The sequence below is a fragment of the Lissotriton vulgaris genome, chromosome 5 (assembly GCF_964263255.1).
Source record: "Lissotriton vulgaris chromosome 5, aLisVul1.2, whole genome shotgun sequence".
In the NCBI taxonomy this organism is placed as follows: domain Eukaryota; kingdom Metazoa; phylum Chordata; class Amphibia; order Caudata; family Salamandridae; genus Lissotriton; species Lissotriton vulgaris.
In genome coordinates, this window is record NC_141693.1 from 1880875147 (window position 1) to 1880898185 (window position 23039).

The following is a 23039-nucleotide window of genomic DNA, read 5'->3' on the forward strand; positions in this document are numbered from 1 at the left end:
TTCAGACAGGGAAAGACCCTGACAGTATTAAGGATGCCATGGAGAAACAGAAAGTTGGCATGCAAGCGCTGATACTACGATTTTTCATAAATTGTCTAATAAGAGAACGAGACAGGCCCGGAACAGATCAGAGTGAATTAGATGCATTGAACAAGTGGGGTCAAAATATAGCTGATGGAAAACATGACAGACAGAATTGCATAGACTCTATGTACAAGAAAATTAGGAAAGCAGTGATAGCAGCACACCAGAAAGAGAAAGAAGAGGCTTCCTCCGAGGAGGAAGAAGAACAGGAAGAATCCGAAAGAAATGTAGGCACCATAGCATATGTAGGTAAGGGAACTTACCTTAGGAAGGGTATCCGTCCAGAGAGCAAGAGAGTTTTCTTCTCGGCCTTGACAAATCCGAATTCTGCTGAACATCAGTTCCAGGAAACTGATAAAAGGCTTTGAGATCGAGTTGGGTACCATGTACTCAATTCTATGGATGAACAAGAACTAGCCCGATCAGCTGTATCATGGGCCGAAAATGCAGACATATATAATGATGACACAGTAGCACAGACATTTCTGAACCTCTCCCCCGACGAACAGAAATTAGCAGGTGTATACATGATTCAGCACCTTCTCATCAAATACAGAAAACATTATTCTGATCCAGGTCCCTTACACGAGACACTAGAAGCACTACTGATGGATAGATGGAGAGGCTTAAGTACCAAATTAATTCAAATAATTCTAGAACAGCGACATAGATATGATACCTTTGTAAGCTCTGAATATGTTCCCGCCCCACCTCCAGAAAGGAAAATGTACCACATGCAATGCGGGGTGGTATTGAAAGTCAGAACCCCTTACGAGAAGTGCACCCTGTTATGGGTGAGGATAAAACCTTGAAACGCGTGTATGTACACACGCCTCTGACTAAATTAGAACTGTTAGAAATTAAGAAACTAGTCCCGTGTCATGATAAAGACCCTGCAGGTTTTCATAGAGAGCTTAAAGACATGTTACTAATGGGGGATTACACATATGATGATATCATGAAAATGTTGAAGGTATTATTGCCTACGGGTATATTCGAGAAATTAAAGGAAAAGGAATGGGAGGTGGGAGACACAAAGATTGCCTGGGCAGAAATAGAGGATGAAGAAAAGAAACGGGTTCCAGGGTTAGGCCTTGGGGACAAAACTAAAGCATTACCAGGTTTGATAGTACAGGTCCTGCCCAGATTATTGACAACTAGAAAGGAGGATGGGGATGCAATCTCGTCCTGTAAACAGAAACATGATGAAGATACTAGTGACTTCTATTCAAGATTCGAGAAATGTTTCATTATTAATAGTGGCCTCCAGCCAAGTAGCGAGTCGTACCCGCATCTTTTTGTATCAAAGTTAGTCGAGAATTCCTTACCGTTAGTCAAAAACCGTGTGTACAAGGTCGAGAGTACATGGCAAGCAAATACGCCATCACAGATGTTACAGATGTTACAATATCATCAGAACAGAATTAGAGAAGAACAAGATCAGGAACAAAAACGCATGAAAGACACAAAGATGAAAATGTTAGTAGCTCAGACGGTCCCATCCGACGGTCACAGAAAGGGTGCGACCCAGACCAGTCACACTGCAGCTCCCGTTAAAGGGACATGCAATTATTGCAAGCAGCCAGGTCACTACGTACATGAATGCCCAGTTCTGAAACATAACATAGCGACAGGTAAAACTAAAGAAAGACCGCATCCGCCTAGACAAGACCATAACCAGCATCAGTCTTCACAGAATACACAGAGTACACAGCCTATGCATGCTTCCTCGACTCCAGTACAGACCGTAGCAGTACCACAGCCACAGCCCATTGCCGCAACTCAGCAAGTTTCACAGCAGATGTACCAGTATGCCCAGTCCGCTTACCCCGAATACTCCCGATATACATGAAACAGCCTAGAGAGGGAAGGTGGTTTGCCTCTTATTGAGATTCCTGTAGATCAAGAAGGTCCTTATGTACACAGTCAAGTATTGGGAAAAGACAGAAAGTTTTTAATTGACACAGGGGCAAGTCGCACTACAATCAGCCATGATGAAGTTCCAGGGGCACCCCTCTCAGGCTCACAAAATGTTTCCCTTGGTTTTTCAGGACAGCCTATTGTAAATGAGGTATCAGAACCAGTTCCCCTGGCTGTGGGTCCATTATCACGTGTTACAGACCTGTTACTCACGAAATCATGTCCAGAAAATCTGTTAGGAATTAAAACATTGAAGGCTCTAGGAGCTATAATATGCTGTTCCCCGGAGGGAGTTAGACTCTTTCTGCGGGATTTCAAGGGTCATTATGTTCTGCGTGAATTTGATGTCAGATTGAAAAATGTACCAGATTACTTGTGGGCAAAAGGCCCAACTGATGTAGGCTGTATGCACATTACACCATACCGCGTTACACTCAAGGCAGGTGTTGTATTACCCAGAATCAGACAATACAAGTTACCACCCGATGCTGTAGTGGCTTTACTGAAAATCATTGAAGAGCTCATTGCCCAAGGAGTGGTCGTCGAGACCGACTCCAATATCTGTAATTCACCCATCATTCCGATTCTTAAACGTACTGATCCCAATGCACCGCCAGTATATCGGCTGGTGATTGATCTTCGAGAATTGAATAAATGCATTATTCCACAGTATCCTGTGGTCCCCGATATCTCCTCCCTATTGACTGCCATTGATTCAGAAGCAACGTTCTTTACTGTAATTGATCTCAAGAACGCCTTCTTCAGCGTGCCTATTGATCCAGAGAGCCAATATCTCTTCGGATTCAGTTTAAATGGACGCAGTTTCAAATTTTCGCGCGCACCTCAAGGATTCACAGAAAGCCCCAGCATCTATAGTCAAGCACTGAAAAGACAACTAGATTGTATTCAAATGCCAGTTAACACCGCTTTACTGCAATACGTCGATGATCTGCTGATCACCGCACGAAGTGAGCCCGAATGTGAAAAAGCATCACTGACAGTTTTACACTTCCTGGCCGACAAGGGACACAAGGTGTCTCCTTCGAAGCTACAATTCTGTGTTCAGCAAGTTGTATACTTGGGTCACTTGCTGTCCAAAGTGGGGAGACAGCTCACTCCCGATCGCATTCAGTTAATTGCAAATATGCCACAACCCCAGACACAAAAGGAAGTGCGGGCCTTCATAGGCCTCACCTCGTACTGCAGACAATGGATTCCCCAGTATGCCTTTCTAGCCAAGCCACTCATCCAGTTAACGACACAGGAGGCAGCGACTTCGACTGCCCTCCCTTGGACTCAGGAACATACACAAGCTTTTGAAGACTTAAAGAAAGCCTTATGTCAAGCACCAGTTTTAGCGACACCATGTTACAGCAAACCGTTTACACTTTTTGTTACAGAACGTGATGGTACAGCGTTGTCTGTCCTCACCCAAGATCAAGCAGGTTCACATAAGCCTTGTGCTTATTTTTCTAGTACATTGGATTCAGTAGCCCAAGCACTCCCTGCGTGCTTAAAGTCAGTAGCAGCAACAGCGTTAGCAATAAGACAAAGTGACTCAATTGTTTTAGGTCATCAGTTAACAGTTCAAGTACCACATTCTGTAGAGGTTTTGTTAAACAGAACCCAGACTCAACACTTGACTATAGCACGACTGACAGGTTATGAATTAACACTATTCCAGCCACACATAGAAATCAGACGCTGCAGTATCCTGAACCCCGCAACACTGTTACCAACAGTTATGACAGATCCAGCCCCACATGATTGTATAGAAATCATTAATGCAGTAACAAAGCCTAGACGAGATTTAACAGATGTTCCATTGACAAATCCAGACCTGACACTTTATGTGGACGGTTCATGCATGAGAACAAGTACAGGAGAATTAGTGGCCGCATATGCCGTGACCACTGAAACTGAAGTTAAAGAAACACATCGTATTGACACACTGTCTGCTCAAGCAGCAGAGCTCATCGCTCTGACCCGAGCTTGTATTCTAGCCAAGAACAGAAATGTTAACATATACACTGATTCCCGTTATGCCTTCGGGGTTGTACACGACTTCGGAGTCCTCTGGCAAGAACGAGGTTTCCTGACCTCTCATGGGGCCAAGATTCAACACGGTCCCCTCATTCAAGCACTGTTAGAAGCAATACATTTGCCCTCGGGCATATCAGTCATGAAGTGTAAGGCACATACTAAAGCTACAGATTCTGTTTCCCAGGGTAACGACCTGGCAGACCAGACAGCAAAACATACAGCACTGACTCACATCCAGATTACTGATGTGACAAAGACAATAGTACCGACAAAGTGTATGGCAGTTAGAGATCCCGCCCTAGACGTAATTGACATTCAGACACATGCTACTCCAGATGAAATAAAGAAATGGACTGAACTAGGAGGGATCCAGACAGATCAAGGTTGGATAACGAAGGAAAAATCTATATGGTTTCTCCCTGACTCAATGGTTCAAGTCATGATAAACACAGCACATAGCCCGGCACATCTAGGAGAGAAGGCGATGTTAGACAGTTTACAGAATCTCTGGTACAACAAACACTTACGAGCAGCAGCAAAACAGAAAGTGCGTACTTGCATGATCTGTTGTCAGTTCAATCCAGGTAAAAGCGTCCCTGTAGAACAAGGTGGATTTCATCCTCCCGATCACCCTTTTGAAGTCCTCCAGATGGATTATATCCAGATGAACAGTTGTCGAGGATTCAAATATGTTCTTGTAGTTGTTTGTGCTCTGTCCCGCTGGACCGAAGCATACCCAGTTCCAGACTACACTGCTCCGACCACTGCCCGACAGTTGGTTCGTGAATTCTTCCCACGGTACGGTTTGCCCCGTGTCGTGTATTCAGATAACGGACAGCCATTCTCGTCCGAGTTGATGAAACAGGTTTCCCTTTTGTTAGGATATCAGTGGAGGTTCCACTGTGTCCGACATCCCGAAGCAGCAGGCCTTGTAGAAAGGCATAATCAGACACTAAAAATCCGCCTTGCAAAGATCTGTCAGGAAAAGGGGGTCGACTGGATAGTCGCCCTGCCCGTGGCACTATTCTACATGAGAATGGTCGCCCACTCAAGATCAGGGCTATCCCCGTACGAAGTGGTCTTTGGCAGACCACCGAATATGTGGGGGACGCCCATTCCGAAGAAAATAACTGATGTTGATTGCAATATGTTGACAGATTACCTTGCCTCCTTGATGTCTGCACTCCAATCATGTCGTTCACAGGTTGCCGCAGCTTTTCCTGACAACACTGATGTAAAGCAGCACGAGGTCCGTCCTGGGGACCTGGTGCTCGTCCGGAATTTCGACCGGAAAAGTCCGCTGGAGCCCCGCTGGAAGTCCCCGAAGACCGTCCTCCTTACCACCAGGACCGCTGTGAAGATAGAGGGGAGAAAGGGGTGGGTCCACACGAGTCACATCAAACTTTGCAATGAACTAAAAAACGGACTAAAACAGGACTCTGACTCGTCCACCCCCACCAAAGACTGTGTTGAAAGAAAAGACGTTACAGTGTCTGAACGAGAAAAGACTCCCCAAGAACTATATCGTATGAAACTCCGATCTAGCAAGTCAGACAGTTTAATTGTTTAAGTCCTCCCCTAGGTGAATCGGTTAAATAGTTTCTGACATGTATCCCCTAGATCGAGATAGAGAGAGAGAGAGAGAAGCAAAGAAACGTACATACTGTAAATCACTGCGTAGTCACTGTATAGTGACGTTGTTAATAATGTTTTTTCTAAGTATTCTAATTATTATTGCCAGCATTCTGCTACCTATATATTGGCCTATTTTCAGGCGTGAACAATCTGTTTACAATGTCTCTGCTGAACACACTTTTAGTGAACTTCCTGCACATGAACTCTCTTACAGACTTGCGCTGCGCAACAATACATTCATTAGTATGTTACACCACTCCCATCAGACAAATAATGCTACCGACTGCTGGATATGTGGCCGACTCCCTCCCTACCAGAATTACAAGGGAGCTCTGCCCCTCTTTCCGTACCCATTCACTCACAACGGCTCCTGTGGGGCATGGTTTAAAATAATTAATTCCTTAGATCCTGATATTGCTGTTTTCGATGGGGGCTGGGTTTGGGGAAACTTGAACTTAGTCCTGCTCAACGTCTGTTATCCTAATAAAGAGGGACTTCCCACTCGAATAGGAACTGATCTAGAAAATGAAGTATATGGATTAGGTAATTACACAATTAGCCTTATGATCCTTACTGTTGAATCCGAGGCTGCTCCAGTTCTGCCCCATATGTTAGTATTACCAGTCACAGGTGAATTATGTGTTAGCAAGAAAGGTTCAGTACACGTAGGTCATAGTAAATGCACTACTGTGGTCGAATTCAGTGATCATGGTAAATCGTCTTTCAAAGCTATCAGTCACTCCTATTTTGTTTGTGGTCATACCGCTTACATACGTTTGCCTCCAGATTGGGATGGTACCTGTTATATTGCATTCCTTCTGCCACCTGTTTTTCTAGCTCCCCCAGATTACCATAGAAATACGAATCTAGTACCGAATAGACCCAAAAGAGATATTCCACTTGTCGACTACACAGAAACGGCATGGGAACAGTACACTGATTTCAATAAAGGATTCTTTTTCTTTCTAGGACCTGTCCAAAACAGTAAATTAATACGTAGATTAACTAGAACACTTGAAGCAGTAGTACATGAAACTGCCTCCGCCTTAGGTAACTTAACTGAGGAGCAATCTGCTATGCGGGTTGTTGTCCTTCAAAATCGTCTTGTTATTGACGTCATCTTGGCAGATAGAGGTGGAGCCTGTAAGGTCATCGGGTCAAGTTGCTGCGTTTTCATCCCACAAAACGCACCATCTGTCTATCAAGCTATTACCCGTCTGCATAAAATTGCGAATCAGATACATCAGACTCCAGGCACCTGGACTTGGTCCGGTTGGTTCTGGACAACGTTAACAGCTTGGGGATGGAAGATCTTATCATTCCTAGGCATTGGCCTTGTTATAGTATTCAGCTGCTGCCTGTGCCTACAGTGTGGGCCAGCGATATGTGGACTGTGTGCCACATCGTGCATTGAACATTCCAGTTGTCTCTCAAACAGTCAAAGAAAGAAAGATGAACATATAATGTTACAAGAACAAACTGATCAATTCATGAGGATCGATATATCATGAAGGGTCCGTAGGGAACAAGGAGGGAATGAGGTAATCTAAATTTTATGGTCAAGTTGTGTTCCCTAGCGAGTACCCCACCGTCTCCATGTGCGAGTTAAAGTGCATGTAACTTCCCTCCCGTGTCAGCTATGAAGACGCAAATACATTTGCGTCCAACGTTAACATGTTCTCTTTCAGACCCACCATGAATGGGTCGAACGGTCCGTTCCTAAGTATGCTATGCCAACGTCTTTTTGTAGTACACTCCTACGTTTTTCAGCTCTGGCTGAAGTAGGCCCTGAATCTCTGCCACCGAGCCTCTTTTCTGGCTTCTGACTCCGAGAAATCTCTGCCCAGGCAGCCCCCGTACTCGTGAACTCTGACTTACTTTCAGCGCGGCCCCTCGCGCTCGGCTCAGCCTGCTGCCTGCCAAGATTGACTATAACCTTCGAGTTATCTGTTTCCCTCCCCGAAAATACATTCCTGCCTGCTAGCTTCAGTAAACATCCTTCCTCAGCTACAGGGCTAAAGGGCCGACCTGTCTCTGTGCAAGTAATTCATAGCTCCGTTGCCATGCTTCCATGGAAGGCCCCATGCCCCCACACTTCTCATACAGACACCCAGGCGCTTATACACGCACTCACAGCAAGTATAGAATAGCTTCTGCTCTAGAGACCTTTCCGCCCAGATAGCTTAGTTCCTAAACATCAGATATCAGATATGATAGAAGCACAAGTTGATCTGACATGCCAGACTTTTGTCTCTTTCCGTCAGTGTAAATGTCAAGTCCCCTGCACCCCTCCAATTACACGTCATGCAGCTGCGCGCGCATCCAAGCTTCCGATTTCTGCTGACATTGCCACATTTTCTGTTAGTGCCACCCCTTTGTGACACCTATCAGTGACGTTTCCAGAACACACCTCTAGTTCACGCCTCTTGATTACGCACATGTACCACGTGTATATTGTTATCTTGTCTTCTCTCAGCTGTTACGCCTTCTATACTGTTTTCAATGGTGTACAATAAGTATATAAGCTATGTACTGTAAATAAAATGTTAGCGCGCTCATCTATCCCTTCTGACACCCTGTGTGGTGGTCAGAACATGATATCTTGGCCATGACCATTCCTTTTTAAGGAATAAAACCCTTAGAACTCTAACACCACGGACTCTGTCTTTTTTCACCCGATCTGAGTTATTATTGATTAAGTACTTACCTGCATAGAAATTAAGAGAGTAAATTATTTATTTACGTCAACTGGACAGGAGAGCTTAGGAAGGCCAGTGGTTTGGACACTTCGCCCGACACTGGTTTTGTCTCCCCTCCTAGCGTGGCTATGGAGGAGGGGGCTGCTTATAGCGTGGTGCTGATGAGGGCAGCCAAAGCCTTGGGCCTTGAGCTCCCCGTCGCGGCCATGAGGACTAACCTCCTCACTGAGGTCCTTAAACCGCAGTCAAGCTTGGCCGAGCCTCTGCTGCCGTTTAATAAGGCCTTATCAGACGTTCTTCTGGGCATTTGGTCCAAGCCCGCTATAGGTCAAGGTCAGCCTGTGGATAGGAACGTGGCCAGGCGCCACCGCCCTAATCCGGGCGACCCTTGCTTTCTGTCTACCCACCCCACTCCCGAGAGCCTGGTTATCCAGGCCTCTAATTCCCCGACCGCATTCCCGGAGGCCCCCCCCACGATCAGGAATACAAGAGGTACGAGCAATACGGGAAGAAAGTGTTCTCCTCCCTGAGTTTAGGATTGCGGTCAGTCAACACCGCATGCCTCTTGGGCCGCTACACCCACTCTCTGTGGGATACGGTTGCGGACGTGCTGCCAGAATGCCCGGTGGAGGTCCGGGCTAAACTCGGCCAAGCCCTTGTGGAGGGTCGAGTTGCGGCGCGTTATCCGGTTTGGGCTGGACACCACCGACTCACTGGGCAGAGCGATGGCAACGACGGTGGCGATTCGTCACCACGCCTGGTTGAGGTCCGCTAACTTCTCGGCTAATGTCCAAAACACACTTGGACATGCCGTTCGATGGCCGTCGCCTCTATGGCAACAAGGCAGACTATGCGCTTGAGCGCTTTAAGGACTCCAGGGCTACGGCCAAGTCCTTGGGCCGCTCGGCCCCACGCCAGCAAATGGCTTCCTTTCGCTCCTTTCGTGGCCAAGGAAGGGGCGCCCCGCCCCACACGTCCTGTCAGCGACGGCGGCGAGGCAAGTCCACACCTGCCCCTGCAGCATCCGCTTCAAAATCTTCCTAGTCCGAGCTTTCAAGCCCAGGTGACGCCAGTGGGGGGCAGGGTTCGCCCTCGCCACCTCCACTGGCGCACTGTCACGTCGGACAGGTGGGTGCTGCAAATCGTCCGAAGGGGCTACTCCCTCCCCTTCGAGGCGACCCCTCCAGCCATGCCACCGCTGTGCCACCGTGTGTCGGGGGATCACTTGAAACTTCTACAAGAGGAAGTTACGGCCCTCTTGGCCAAGGGGACCATCGAGGGCGTTTCTGGGCCAGAAATAGGGTGTGGTTGCTACTCCCACTACTTTCTGGTACCCAAGAAGGGCAAAGGGGGCCTACGCCCTATCTTGGACCTCCGGAACGTCAACGGCTTCCTCCGGAAGGAGAAGTTCAAGATGCTGACATTGGCTCAGGTCTTAGCTGCTCTAGACCCTGGAGACTGGATGGTAGCGTTGGACTTGCAGGACACTTATTTTCACATTCCCATCCTGCCGACCCACCGGCGTTACCTACGGTTAAAGGTAGGCCACGAGCACTTTCAGTTTACCGTGCTCCTCTTCGGCCTTACCAATGCCCCACGGGTGTTCACGAAAGTGATGGCGGTGGTTGCAGCTCATCTGCGCAGGCTAGGGGTTTCAGTCTTCCCCCTACCTAGACGACTTGTTGTTGAAGGCGGGCTTGCCCCAGACAGTCGTCAGCTACCTCCGGACTACGGCCGACCTCCTGCACCTGCTGGGGTTCTCCATCAATGTGCCGAAGTCACACCTGTGTCCCTCTCAGAAGCTCCTCTTCATCGGAGCGGTTCTTGACACGGCACAGTTCGGGTTTATCCTCCCGAACAGCGGGTTCGGGATATTCAGGCTCTGATTCCAATCTTTCAGCTTTTATCCTGAGTCTCGGTCAGGTTGATGCTGCGGCTTCTGGGGCTGATGACCTCCTGCATCCTGCTGGTGCATCACGCCCAGTGGCGGATGCGGGCTCTGCAGTGGGACCTGAAGTTTCAGTGGTCCCAGCATCAGGTTAACTTGTCCAACCATGTCTTGATCTCGGAGGGCACTGCAAGACAGTTGCAGTGGTGGCTCAAGGACCGCGATTGGGTTCAGCGACAGATCCCTCTCCCTACCCCAACCGGAGCACGTAGTTGTGACGGACGTGTCCCTCCAGGGCTAGGGGGTCCACATGGGAGAGGCGGAGATCAGAGGCCTCTGGTCTCCGGCGGAGTCCCAGCTCCACATCAACCTTCTGGAGCTGCGGGCGATCCGGCTTGCACTGAAGGCATTCCTCCCCTCTGTCCGGGGGAGTGTAGTGCAGGTGTTCACGGACAACACCACCGCCATGTGGTACTGCAACAAACAGGGCGGGTAGGGGTCATGGACCCTATGCCAGGAGGCTCTGCGCCTCTGGCAGTGGCTGGAAAATCAGGGCGTGTCCCTGGTGGTTCAACACCTGGCAGGTTCTCTGTACGCCAGGGCGGACAAACTCAGCCGTCGGTGCATGATGGATCACGAATGGCGTCTGAACTCGGACGTGGCGCAAGGCCTCTTTCAGCAATGGGGAGAGCCTTGGTTAGATCTATTCGCCACAGAAGAGAACGTACATTGTCATCAGTTCTGCGCGTTGGAATTTCCAAGGCAGCACTCGCTCAGAAACTTTTTTCGTCGCGAGTGGAGTTGCGGTCAGTTGTACGCCTTTCCGCCTATACCACTTCTGCCCAGAGTGCTGAAGAAGATCAGGCGCGACCGGGCCCAGGTTATCCTTGTGGCTCCGGACTGGGCACGGAGATATTGGTATCCAGAGCTACTCGGCATGTCTGTCGATCCCCCGATTTGTCTGCCTCTTCGGGAGGACCTTCTGTCGCAGCAGCAGGCGACGGTCCTCCACCCGAACCTGTCCAGTCTCCACCTCCATGCTTGGAGATTGAGCGGCGACAGTTGAGGCCATTTGACTTGCCTCCTGAAGTGTAATGTGATTCTGGCAGCCAGGCGTCCCTCCACAAAGTCTGTATACGCCTGCAGGTGGAACAGATTTGTGGCATGGTGCACAGCAAAGGCTGTGGATTCACTGTCTGCCCCCCTTTCTGAGGTTCTCCTCTTCCTTCTTTCTCTTGCCCAGCAGGGCTCTGCTCTGGGCCCTATCAAGGGCTACCTTTCTGCCCTTTCCACCTTCTTAAGGCTACCTGATCAGCCTTCTTTGTTCAAGTCCCCGATTGTTAACAGATTTTTAAAGGGCATCACTCATATGTTCCCTCCTGTTCCTTTCGTGATTCCCCAGTGGGACTTGAACCTGGTTCTAACTTACCTGATGTGCGCTCCTTTTGAGCCGCTTCATAACTGTCCTCTCCGTCTTCTTACACTTAAGACTGCTTTCCTGGTTGCCATCACCTCTTCCAGGAGAGTGAGTGAGCTCCAGGCTCTTTTCTCTAAACCTCCTTTCTTTTCTGTCCATCCGGACAAGGTTGTGTTGCGGACAAGACCCTCTTTCCTGCCCAAGGAAGTCACAGCCTTCCACATCGGGCAGTCCATCACCTTGCCCACCTTGTTTCCGCCTCCGCATCCCTCGAAAGAGGAAGGAGAGGCTTCACCGTCTGGACCCAAAACGTGCGCTCTCATACTATCTGGATCGCACACGCCAGTTCCGGGTGGATGACCAACTCTTTGTTGGTTACGTGGGCGCTAAGAAAGGACGGGCGGTGCACAAACGGACCATCTCTCGGTGGATCGTGTTGTTCATCCAAGCGTGCTACTCTTTGGCTAAAAAGGAACCTCCTGTTGGGCTGAGGGCCCATTCCACTCGGGCCACGGTGACAACTACTTCCCTGGGCCGAGGAGTCCCCTTGCACAACATTTGTCAGGCAGCTACGTGGGACTCTCTGCACACATTCGCAAGACACTACTGCCTGGACAGCGAAGTTCGGAGGGATGGCTTCTTTGGCCGTTCCGTCCTCCAGGACTTTCTGGTGTGATTATAGGGTTCGCAGACCCACCACCGGGGTTGGTATTGCTGGGGTATCTATTCTAAGGTAAGGAATCTATCACTAACGTGTCTCTTTCAGATGTATCTGTAAGAGACATTAGTTAGTGATAGATTCCTTACCGACCCACCCATCCTCCCCGTTCTGCGAACCGATATCTAGGGTTAAGGTTATCCCCTTTCAGGGCCCTAGTTTCATGGCACCAGTGTTGGTTTTTATCATGGCTCTGCGTTTCTGGTGCGGAAAAGCTGTGTATAAGAACTGACGTCAGCGCGCGGAGGCGGCGTCTAAGTACTCCGACGACGTCATCACGGTGCCCACGACGACGGCCGCGGAGCCGTGGGCGACGCCTACCGATGCGCATGGGTACTGCTACGCAAAACATTTCCGGATCCAGTCTGAAGCCTGGGGATATTCTAAGGTAAGGAATCTCATCACTAACTAATGTCTCTTACAAGTATATCGTTACACAAGTAGTAACTTGTGCAACAATTCCGGACCCAGCCACTAGATGGCGGAATAATGCACACCATGTGAATCCAGAAAATGTATCAAGCTGCAAATGTATGTAAACATAGCTAGTTGTTACCAACATTCCAAAGATCGGAAAGGGGAGAGTTTTGTAGGACACAGAAGCATTTTGTGAGAGGTCAGGGGCTACCATTTACTTGAAGCAGCTCTGTTGAAATGCCGAAAAAATGCAATATTTACTAATAGTAATGTATGAAAGCTGTAAGAGAAATCCTGAACGAAATGTCATTGACACCTGATTGGCATGTTGTCTAAAGACCATGAAAGCAAGCAAAAACAGTTGAGCCAATATGCTGCACTTAATGATAGCCTTCGAGCTGTTCTCAACTTTTGAACGCTCCTGTGATATAATGCTCACGTTTTCACCAGCTTTTTTGGGAGGGCAGCTCTGTACAAGAAAGAGTTGACCACCCCTGTCATCTGATGAAGTAAATGTTATTTCAAAGCTTTTTGTTTGTGTCCCACAGGGCTGGCTGAAGAAATTCGAAGTGTGCTCACACGGCCAATGTTTGCTGGCGGGATCAGGGTGCTGAAGCTGATTGAGGTTCTCATGCATCAGCGGGGCATTGACCTAGAAAACCTCAGCTGGGAGTTGGGGTACCAAGATGTCTTTGACCTTTTGCAACAGGTTCCCAACAGCAAGCTTCGGGGTCCCTCTAAAGGGGTGGACTGTGTCATCCAGTTCCAGCCAGGTGTAGTATATGCATATGTCTACAAGCCCAGCCATACCCTCTTGTTTTTCCCCACCTTCTGGTATTCTTTTTCTCTTGTTGTAGCCTTCTCACTCTTTTACATTGTTATTCACTTCCCCTCCTCTTACCTTAAACATTCCACTTTCTATCCTGATAGCTCCTTCTTTGTATTTCTTTTCACGCTGCCCTTGTCTTCCCGTTCTATAGTTTCTCTTTTTTTGTAATCTCTTCTTTTGTCTTTACTTCAACTTTCTTTTAAATAAGTTGATCTGCCTATGTGGCAAGCCTGTTTACCCATAATAAGAACAACAATTTTCCCTCGGTGGCCACAATATATTGAAACAGATGTTTTACTTTTTTCGAACTTTGTTTTACAGTAAGCTCAAAATGGGTGACAAAAGCAAAAAAGGCTTTTTTTTTTTTAAAGAAAGTATAAAGTTGTATTCATTATTTCCATATTATTTCTTTTAGTACCATCCTATTTCATATTATTTCAAGACAGAAATTAATTTTTTTGAAAGAATTGTTTGGGGATTTTCTAATTTATAACTACTTTCATAATAAATACATTATCCTCACAAATTCCAATACATTGATATTTCATTTACAAAACGACAAAAGAGAAGAAAAAGCATAACATTATATACTTAATATAAAATACAAATCTATATACAAAAGAACACAATGCACCAAAATAATTCTTCCCCTGGTAACCAACTATTCATCCTACACATCCTCACACATTCATAACCTCACCACATTCAAACCAACACCATCTGAAAAAAAGGAAACTGGACCCAATTAGCAGAAGATCCTGCCAATCGGTAAGTCTCAAAACGGATTGTGAGACTTCGCACTTGGTCGACGCGTGTTTCGGCGTCTCTAGGCCTCCTTCCTCAGGACCTCTTCCAGATAGACAAATGCATATGCCCAGGAGACCATAAATTACTGATCCTGCTCACGAAGGATGAGTGAAACAGTTGAATCTTGTTGGCTGTAGTATCTTAATTCAATTACATGAAATGAAGTTCTGGCTTCCCACAATTTTGTCACGTTTTTTTATGCGGGGTCACTATAGGTACCATCACAGGCCAAGATGATAGATTACATAAATGCTTGTTATTTGGGTATTGTTATAAAAAGCATTTTACGTCTTCATTTTCCTCATTATTTTCTTACCTTTTCTGTAAAGCTTGAGTCTATATGTTTTTCAACTGCTTAGTAATCTAGCTTTGAAATGGCTGTCGTCCGACGTGCTTCACTCCTTCATGACACGATTCCAAGCCTGTTTACCCTGCACACATATGGTGCATTTCCTTCTGTATCCCGAACGCCCTGCAGAATTACCAGGTTCTGACAAAGTAGCACCAGTGTCTCCAGAATTCTTAACATACTCTTCCTCTTTTTAGTGCTAGTCAGCTTGAATTCTTAAAGCTCCTATTCCTTCTGACTGCTACACCACTCTGTCATGCAAATCCCTTGTGAGTTTTTCCATGTGTATTGGGAACGGGGTGGTGGAAGTCCCAAATTTGGGACCTCAGGAGGAACTAGTGCTGCATGTAGAGGATCAGGTATTGGGAGTGCTAGAGAAAGTGGTACTGTCAGCAGGGACCGAGTGGGAATCAGTACTGCACAGGAGCAGCTGGCTTCTAGGAGTGCAAGAGGAACAGATATTATAGTGATCAGCTCTTAGTGATTCAGGAAGAAGTTCCACTGCACTAATGCAGGGGCTATTGGGAACTTGAGAGGAGCTGGTGTTGTACATGGCGGGCAAGCTTTTAGTAACTTTAAGAATTGTCCATGCCTGCGAGCTAGAGTCCTGATATTTGGAACTGGCTTTGCACTTGTGCAGGGCAGCAACTCATCCCTGTGGTATCCTCTACTGTTGTCGGGGGTCATGTCCTCGATTTTGCTTCATGCTATCCCATTCTTTTCTCATACTGACTCTGGTTTACCATTCCATGTCAATGTTTCTCATTCTCTCCCACTCTCTCTTGTGGCCAGAGCTTATCATTTGTTTTTTGCACACAGGGAATGCAAATATTTCTGATGCCACCAACAGGTCTGAAGAGAAGTGTTGGTTTGAGGACAGCTTCCCTGATTCTTTCCTGCCCAGTTCCTCTCCCGCCTCGCAGCACAAACCCTCCCCAGAGATTCTGGACACAGGCCAGCCACAAAGGCCAACGACTCCTCAGACACAGCTCCACCAGGCATCGACCACCATTGAGACGCACAATACTTCACAACCAGCTGTATCTATGTCTCCTGAAGCCCGACATTCTGGTGAGTTTTGCCACCCTGCCTCTGAACAAGACTCTTTTGTTTCCTTATGGATGAGAAGTGTTGCTAGTAGTGTCTCGCAATTGACAGACCACTAGGAGTACATGTGATCAAGGACACAGCATAGCTCAGAGATCCTCTGAATGATGGTTTCATGCATTCATTTAATCCCCAACATTCGCTTGCACTTGAGACCGTTCCAGGAATGGCTTCAAGAGCAATAGTCACAAGCAACAGAGAGTTGGGAGGATCTTGTGGTTGTCACACAAACAGTTCTTCAGGAGATGGCATGGTGGACCAAAACAATCATAGCACAGGGGAAAAACTTCACACAACCAACTCTAGCAGTAACCATAACAGATGCTTCCCAGATACAATGGGTAGCACATATGAACAGCCTCAAAGTAAAATGATTGTGGAAACAGGAAGATGTGGTAAAACACATCAATTTCCTGGAGCTAAAAACGGTGTTCCTAGCCTTAAAATCCTTTCAAAAGAAGCTTACGGAAAGAAAGTGTTAATATACAAGACTTCATACCAGATGAGATTACATAAACACGACCTGACTGGCAATGGACCTGTTTTAAGCTATCGGGGGAAGCTTGGACAAGATATCGAATAGCCTGGACAATGGAGCCCTCTGCTGAGCATTCAGAGTAGATGTGGGCTGGCCAGATACATTCTTCTGGTACACACGCCTAGTGAAAATGATGCTTGGAAAAGCAATGTGAACGAATGCAGTGACACAAAAAAGGCATTGAGCGATGTTTCCGTTGGCAGTGTTCTTTTTGGAAGTAAAACAGGTATATTTTGGCTGTAGAAATGTAAAATTGCACTTTTGCGGCAGAAACCCAGTTAGTGGACTAGGAGGCAGAGAATCAAGTGCGTATAGTCTGACACCAGTCTACTGGTGCAAAAAGACATTGGTAAGTGTAGGAAAGTGCCCCCTTTTGACATGGTCACCACCACTTTTTCCTGCGGACCACTTTTTCCTGCTGTTTGATGCAGTGTTGAGAGAGGTGCACTGGGTTTCTGCTATCCATGTCCCCAGTGCCAGATCTCTTTCCCTAAAATGGTACAATGCTCCTCCAATTGGCAATATCTTTAGTACCCCTGTAAGTTCCTAGTAAATGGTACCCCTGGTACATAGGGCATGGGTACTAAAGAGTGTCCCTAAGGGCTACAGCACATATCGTGCCATCCTAAGGCATCCCTCAGCACACTCATGCAAACTGCCATTGCAGGCTGCGTGATGTGGTGCAGAGAAAAGTGAAGACCTGATATGGCACACCTCGAGTGCCGTGGCTGCAGACACAGTATGCAGTATAGGTAAGTCACATCTACAGCAGGCCTTACAGCCCTAAGTCAGGGTGCACTATACTACATGTAATTGTAATTGCATTTAAATATCACTTACTAGACCTAGCGGGTGTCAAAGCGCTTTTTGCCTACTCCAGTACCCAAAAAAGAATTGGTGGTGAATTAGTATAGGAAGATATGAAATTCATTTGAGCGGTGGACATGTAAGGTTGTTATTTGGATTGAAAAATGGTAGTGGAGGGATAGAAGAGGGAAGGGTTTGCATTTATATAGCGATTGTTACCTCCTGATGAGGTGTCTAAGCGTTTATTGGCGAGTAGCACACTACTCCGGAACCCAAAAAACAGGATTAGTGGTGAATTAGTATAGGGAAATATGAAATTAATTTGAGCTGTTAACATGTGAGTCTGTTAGTTGGATTGAAAAGGAAAGTGGAGGGATAGAAGAGGGAAGGGTCTCAAAAATGTTTATTTGGAGAGTGTAGCAGTAGTAGGAGGATTGGGTTGAGTAAAGGGGAGGTGGAGGGGAGGAAGAGTCAGAGGGTATCTCTACATTTACAGAGCGGTTCCAAAATTCTTAGCAGTCAAATGTTGGAATTCAGAATGCTATGACTTTAAATAACTTAACATCTGCCAGGAAAAGGGTATGCCGGTAATGCAAGGAAAGGCCAGCAGGCCCCACTAGGAGGGATGACTCCCACTACAGAAGAGGAAGCCGACTCTTCCCTTAACCTATTGCAGCTGAAGGACTATCTGATGGAATCATTAGTTACTTAGCCCTTAGACACTCTCTGTCCCAGTCTCTCATATTCAGCTTTTCTAAGCAGATTGGAGAATCTGGAAGTGAGATGACATGACATGCTTATTCTTTCAGGACTACTAATCTCCCAAGAGGACATCAAAGTGAGTTGGGATTTTGGCACAGAAAGAGGGAAGGAACAAAATCCTTAACAAAGCAGACGACCGCTCCCATTTTCCCATATGCGAGACAAGCACATGCTGGACCCTGCACTTTCAGGCCCTGCCAATAGACGGACGCATCTGCCCGCGTGACATTCACTTATTTTGACTGCCTTAACCGCGGCTCCTATTTTGTACCCGTAAACCATGTTGGAATTGTCACCGGTTCATCGAAAAACTTAAAGCGCAATTATCAGCCCTGAAGAATCACAGGTAGTGACCTGTTGACGAAACACATGTCGACTGGCGTTATTTTCTTTTACGAATACCACTTACATAAAACAACTTTCATGGAACTACCGATGTCGACCTCCATATGATTGCATTATTGTACCAACTATATACCATATACGTGTGCCCATGACTTGTTCTGTGATTGTAGTGTTAGGGGCTTTTGCTCATAACTCATACAGGGGTTTTTGGGTCTACCCCAGCACTTGTTCTTTTTTCCCCCGACTACACTAGACCGTTAACCTGCCTGAGTGCCAATCTCCTGCTCCTTCAAAAAACCCTTTGCAGAGATTATAGAAAGCAGACGAAAGGTGTCACCTAAATAAAGCATAATATACGTTCTACTTTGAGCCAGCATGTGGGAAAGCCATTTATCTCCCTCCTTTACCAAGGCTGTCTACAGTCCTCCTGGGAATGGAGAATATTTGGCTTAGGAAGGGACTGGGCCTATTTTTGTTGGTAAAGCTGAGAATGTCAAATTTGAGGCAGAATCCCAAGGTCAATTACTATCTATCAAACTCTAGCCACAAGGAACCAGACATCATAGCCTTCGATCTGTCTAGTGCTCTCGAGACTATGTCTGAATATAGAAATCTTCGCTAGGTCACTCATCGTCACCCTATGTTAGGATCCTTCATAATCGGCTGCTTGAGCAGGCCATTACAAGAACAGCCAACCACACAAACCCAAGCATTCTCAATAAATTGTATAGGGACACTATTGAGATGTGCTAATACTGTCCTTTAAAATATAGATGTGAAGTGTCGCTACTCTCCCGTTAAAACATTACAGTCCTTCAGGGACTTGTCAGTAGTGTGCCATTAAACACATCACTGTCCTGTTAAAAAGTGCCTTCACAGCTGAAAAAGTATATTAAGACTCAATCAACCCTTTTCTGGGGCAGCAGCCAGAATAAGGACCTAAGGGCCTGATGTACCAAAGGGTTTTGCCCATTCTCTGTCTATGAGGAAATACGCTGATGTACAAGGCTGCTTCTACATAAGGCTACTCTTTCTCCTAAATCGCACCCAAAACATGGAGTGACCTCCCTCAACATATCAGAGCCTCCTCCTGACATCTTGAGTTCCGCAAGAGGCTGAAGACCTGGCTCTTTGTGTAACTCTGTGGGGATTACATGCCTACACACCTGCTCAAGTGCCTGGATGTCCTCAAAGGTGATTAGTGCAGTACACAAATCGTTATAACATCGCTTTGGAACCAAGAATGCTCCAGGCTACAGTTTAATGATAAAAGCCCCTCTTAGCTAAGCAAGTGGCGATGTTTTCCAGGTATCTGATTTACATAACATTTTCCTCTACTGTATTCCCTTTCCTTTCTTGAATACATCTATGACCAGTGCCACTATACAACAAGGGAAGACAAAATTATAGACCTGCTTGACCAAATTATGCTGCAAAAAATGATGGAATATGTGGCATCATATAAATACAGTGGTATTGCTCTGACCATCATGCTACAAAGCACTGCACCAAAAGACAAGAGCATAGATCTGGTTGCTTGGCACAACACCAAAAAGGCTTCTCACACAGTAGCATAGCACATACAAAACTATGCCTACCATGCCCTCCACAACTGTGTAACGTGACCCGTCTAAAAACGTGCTTCTTCACCCCACTTAGGGAGGATGTTATGCATTTGAATATAAACGTATATGAGATACTACAACTTAAAGCGCAATTATCAGCCCTGAAGAGTCACAGGTAGTGACCTGTTGGCGAAACACATGTCGACTGGCGTTGTTTTCTTTTACGAATACCACTTACATAAAACAACTTTCATGGAACTACCGATGTCGACCTCCATATGATTGCATTATTGTACCAACTATATACCATATACGTGTGCCCATGACTTGTTCTGTGATTGTAGTGTTAGGGGCTTTTGCTCATAACTCATACAGGGGTTTTTGGGTCCACCCCAGCACTTGTTCTTTTTCCCCCCGACTACACTAGACCGTTAACCTGCCTGAGCGCCAATCTCCTGCTCCTTCAAAAAACCCTCTGCAGAGATTATAGAAAGCAGACGAAAGGTGTCACCTAAATAAAGCATAATATACGTTCTACTTTGAGCCAGCATGTCGGAAAGCCATTTATCTCCCTCCTTTACCAAGGCTGTCTACAGTCCTCCTGGGAATGGAGAATATTTGGCTTAGGAAGGGACTGGGCCTATTTTTGTTGGTAAAGCTGAGAATGTCAAATTTGAGGCAGAATCCCAAGGTCAATTACTATCTATCAAACTCTAGGGACAAGGAACCAGACATCATAGCCTTCGATCTGTCTAGTGCTCTCGAGACTATGTCTGAATATAGAAATCTTCGCTAGGTCACTCATCGTCACCCTATGTTAGGATCCTTCATAGTCGGCTGCTTGAGCAGGCCATTACAAGCTATGCATATTTTACTGTCCATATACGAAACGCTTTAACGTCTCACTGATGTGGTCCGCACAATGCAAAATAGTGAAATATTAAAGAGTGTCATTAGAAGTACTGTCTGGAAGCTGGTAGTTCTTTTGAGTCTTAACACGTGTTTCTACATTTGAAGGTTTTCACACACAAACATAACGTGTCGACTTTGAACAAAGCCGAAATGTGCATCACTCACGGACGGGCACCTTCTGGTGGTCCAGGCGGCGGTTGCTGTACAGCAAGACTCAGAGGCGGTGCTGTAGATGTGCCCCTCACAGGCACCACACACCTGCCTCTAGCTCCTCCAAGGTGCTGCCTGTCTGGAGAGTTCGGACAGCTGGCGCAGAACCAGCATCAGAGGCTGGGTGCTCACTTCCTGCAGCGAGCTCACCGCACCCCAGGCTCCCTAGAAACTCTTCAGGGTTCACAGTTCATCCCCATGTGGGAGAACCAGAAAAATCTGAAATAAAATCCCACCACTTCCAGGTGTCCTTTGTACTGTCCCGCAGTTCTTCGGAGGCCCAGTGGATTTCTGCTGGTTTGTTTCCTTCACAGGAAAGAAGCATAACCGAGGATTTGTTGTCACTTGGGGTGTGTTTTAGTGATGCAGATAGAAACCAATGCTTTGTATGGAATATAGTATAACTTTGTAAAAGAAATTAGTTTTCTTTCAATAAATCTATGTTTACAAGCCACAGAGGACCAACCCACACAGGAAAGACCACAGTTTTCCGAGCACTGCGCATGGTGTCTGGGCTAGGTTGGATGTTGCTGACAGGATCCTACTGCAGAGCTCTGTTGTGATGTCTGAGTTGAATCTTAGATATTACAAGTGAACATAATAGCCATTTTAAATACATGTGCTGGGCACTGGTTCCCCGCTACATGATGGCTTCACTGAAACTACAGATGTTTGGGGCAGCCATCTTGGTTGACAGTCTAGTTGCTGACCAGCTGCACTAGACTGCCTATTTAAACCGGCTTTTGCAGACGCGCGGCACATTAGAGGATAATCAGCTGCTGGATGCTCTGTCTCACACAAGAGTAATTATACTGGGCGATTTTATTCTCTGGGAGACTGGAAATCTGGCGAAGCATCTGAGAGATTTACAACGAACGTGTGCGAACTTGAATTTGCAACAGCTGATACATCAGAGCACTCATCAAGGGGGGGACACACTAGATTTAGTATTCGCTAGTGAGGATGAAACATTGGTACAAGATATTCTACCCCAAACGTGGACTGATCACCATCTGGTCTTTTTCACAACTAGGGTAGGGGGCTCAACGGGAAGGAGAAAGGGCCGCAAGCACATACAGACAGGATAGGAGGTGGGCTGAACGGGATAGTGACACTGTGCTAGCCCTGATTGAGGAAAATGATCATCTGATCTCTACGGACTCGGTGGAGAAGAGCTACCAAAAGTATTGCAGCACCATGGTTAGGAACTTAGATCGCCTACTCCCAAGGTGCAAAATAAAAATAAGGATAAGAATTCAGCCCCTTGGTTTAATGCGGATTTAAAAGAACTCCGCCGTCTTCGTGGCAAGGCAGAAAGGAGCTGGAGGAAACAGTACGAAGACGTAGATAGAAACCTTTTTAAGCTAGCCCAACTCCAATATAAAACAGCAATTGCTAAAACAAAAGCCAATTTTTATGCCACCACTATCCTAAACTCCACGAACAGTACCAAAACTCTTTTTAAAATTTACAAGGACATCACCTTGCCCCCCAGCCAATGCAATAAGACAATTGCCTCACAACAGCTCTGTGATGACATCTCAGGCTATTTTCAGGAGAAAATTCATAACATTGTAGGGAACTTAGTCCCCCATAATACCCAGCCTCCAGACACTGAACAGAAGGAGCCAAGTATCGAGTTGAATGCGAACTCTTTATTAACCTCGTTCCAATTATTTACAGAGGATTCCTTTGCCAATATGGCTCTGTGTTACTTCAGGATCCCCGGCTGATCCTATTCCCCACAGATACTGGAAACAATTTGGCAAAATACTATTTCCACAGCTTCTTAGTATCTGCAATCAGTCCCTGTAAGAAGGTACAGTGCCAGCTGCATGGAAGCAAGCAATGGTTTTCCCACTGCTAAAGAAGCCGTCGCTGGATCCCACATTACCTGCCAGCTTTAGGCCGATTTCCCTCCTCCCGTTCCCAATGAAGATCTTGGAAAAGACAGTCAGTAGAACCCTTTCTAAGCACCTAGAGGATA

The 23039-nt window shown here is 46.5% G+C and overlaps 1 protein-coding gene across 9 annotated transcripts in view; it reads left to right on the forward strand.

Annotated features, from left to right (window-relative positions):
• The window catches only part of LOC147717616 (uncharacterized), a 392319-nt gene that overhangs the window by 246156 nt on the left and 123124 nt on the right, over positions 1-23039 (forward strand). For all 9 annotated transcript variants that reach the window (XM_086924400.1, XM_086924404.1, XM_086924399.1 and 6 more), the window contains 2 exons: positions 13370-13594; positions 15626-15877. In XM_086924400.1, the coding sequence (XP_086780526.1) occupies positions 13370-13594; positions 15626-15877 (477 nt within the window). The remainder of the gene's footprint in view (positions 1-13369; positions 13595-15625; positions 15878-23039) is intronic.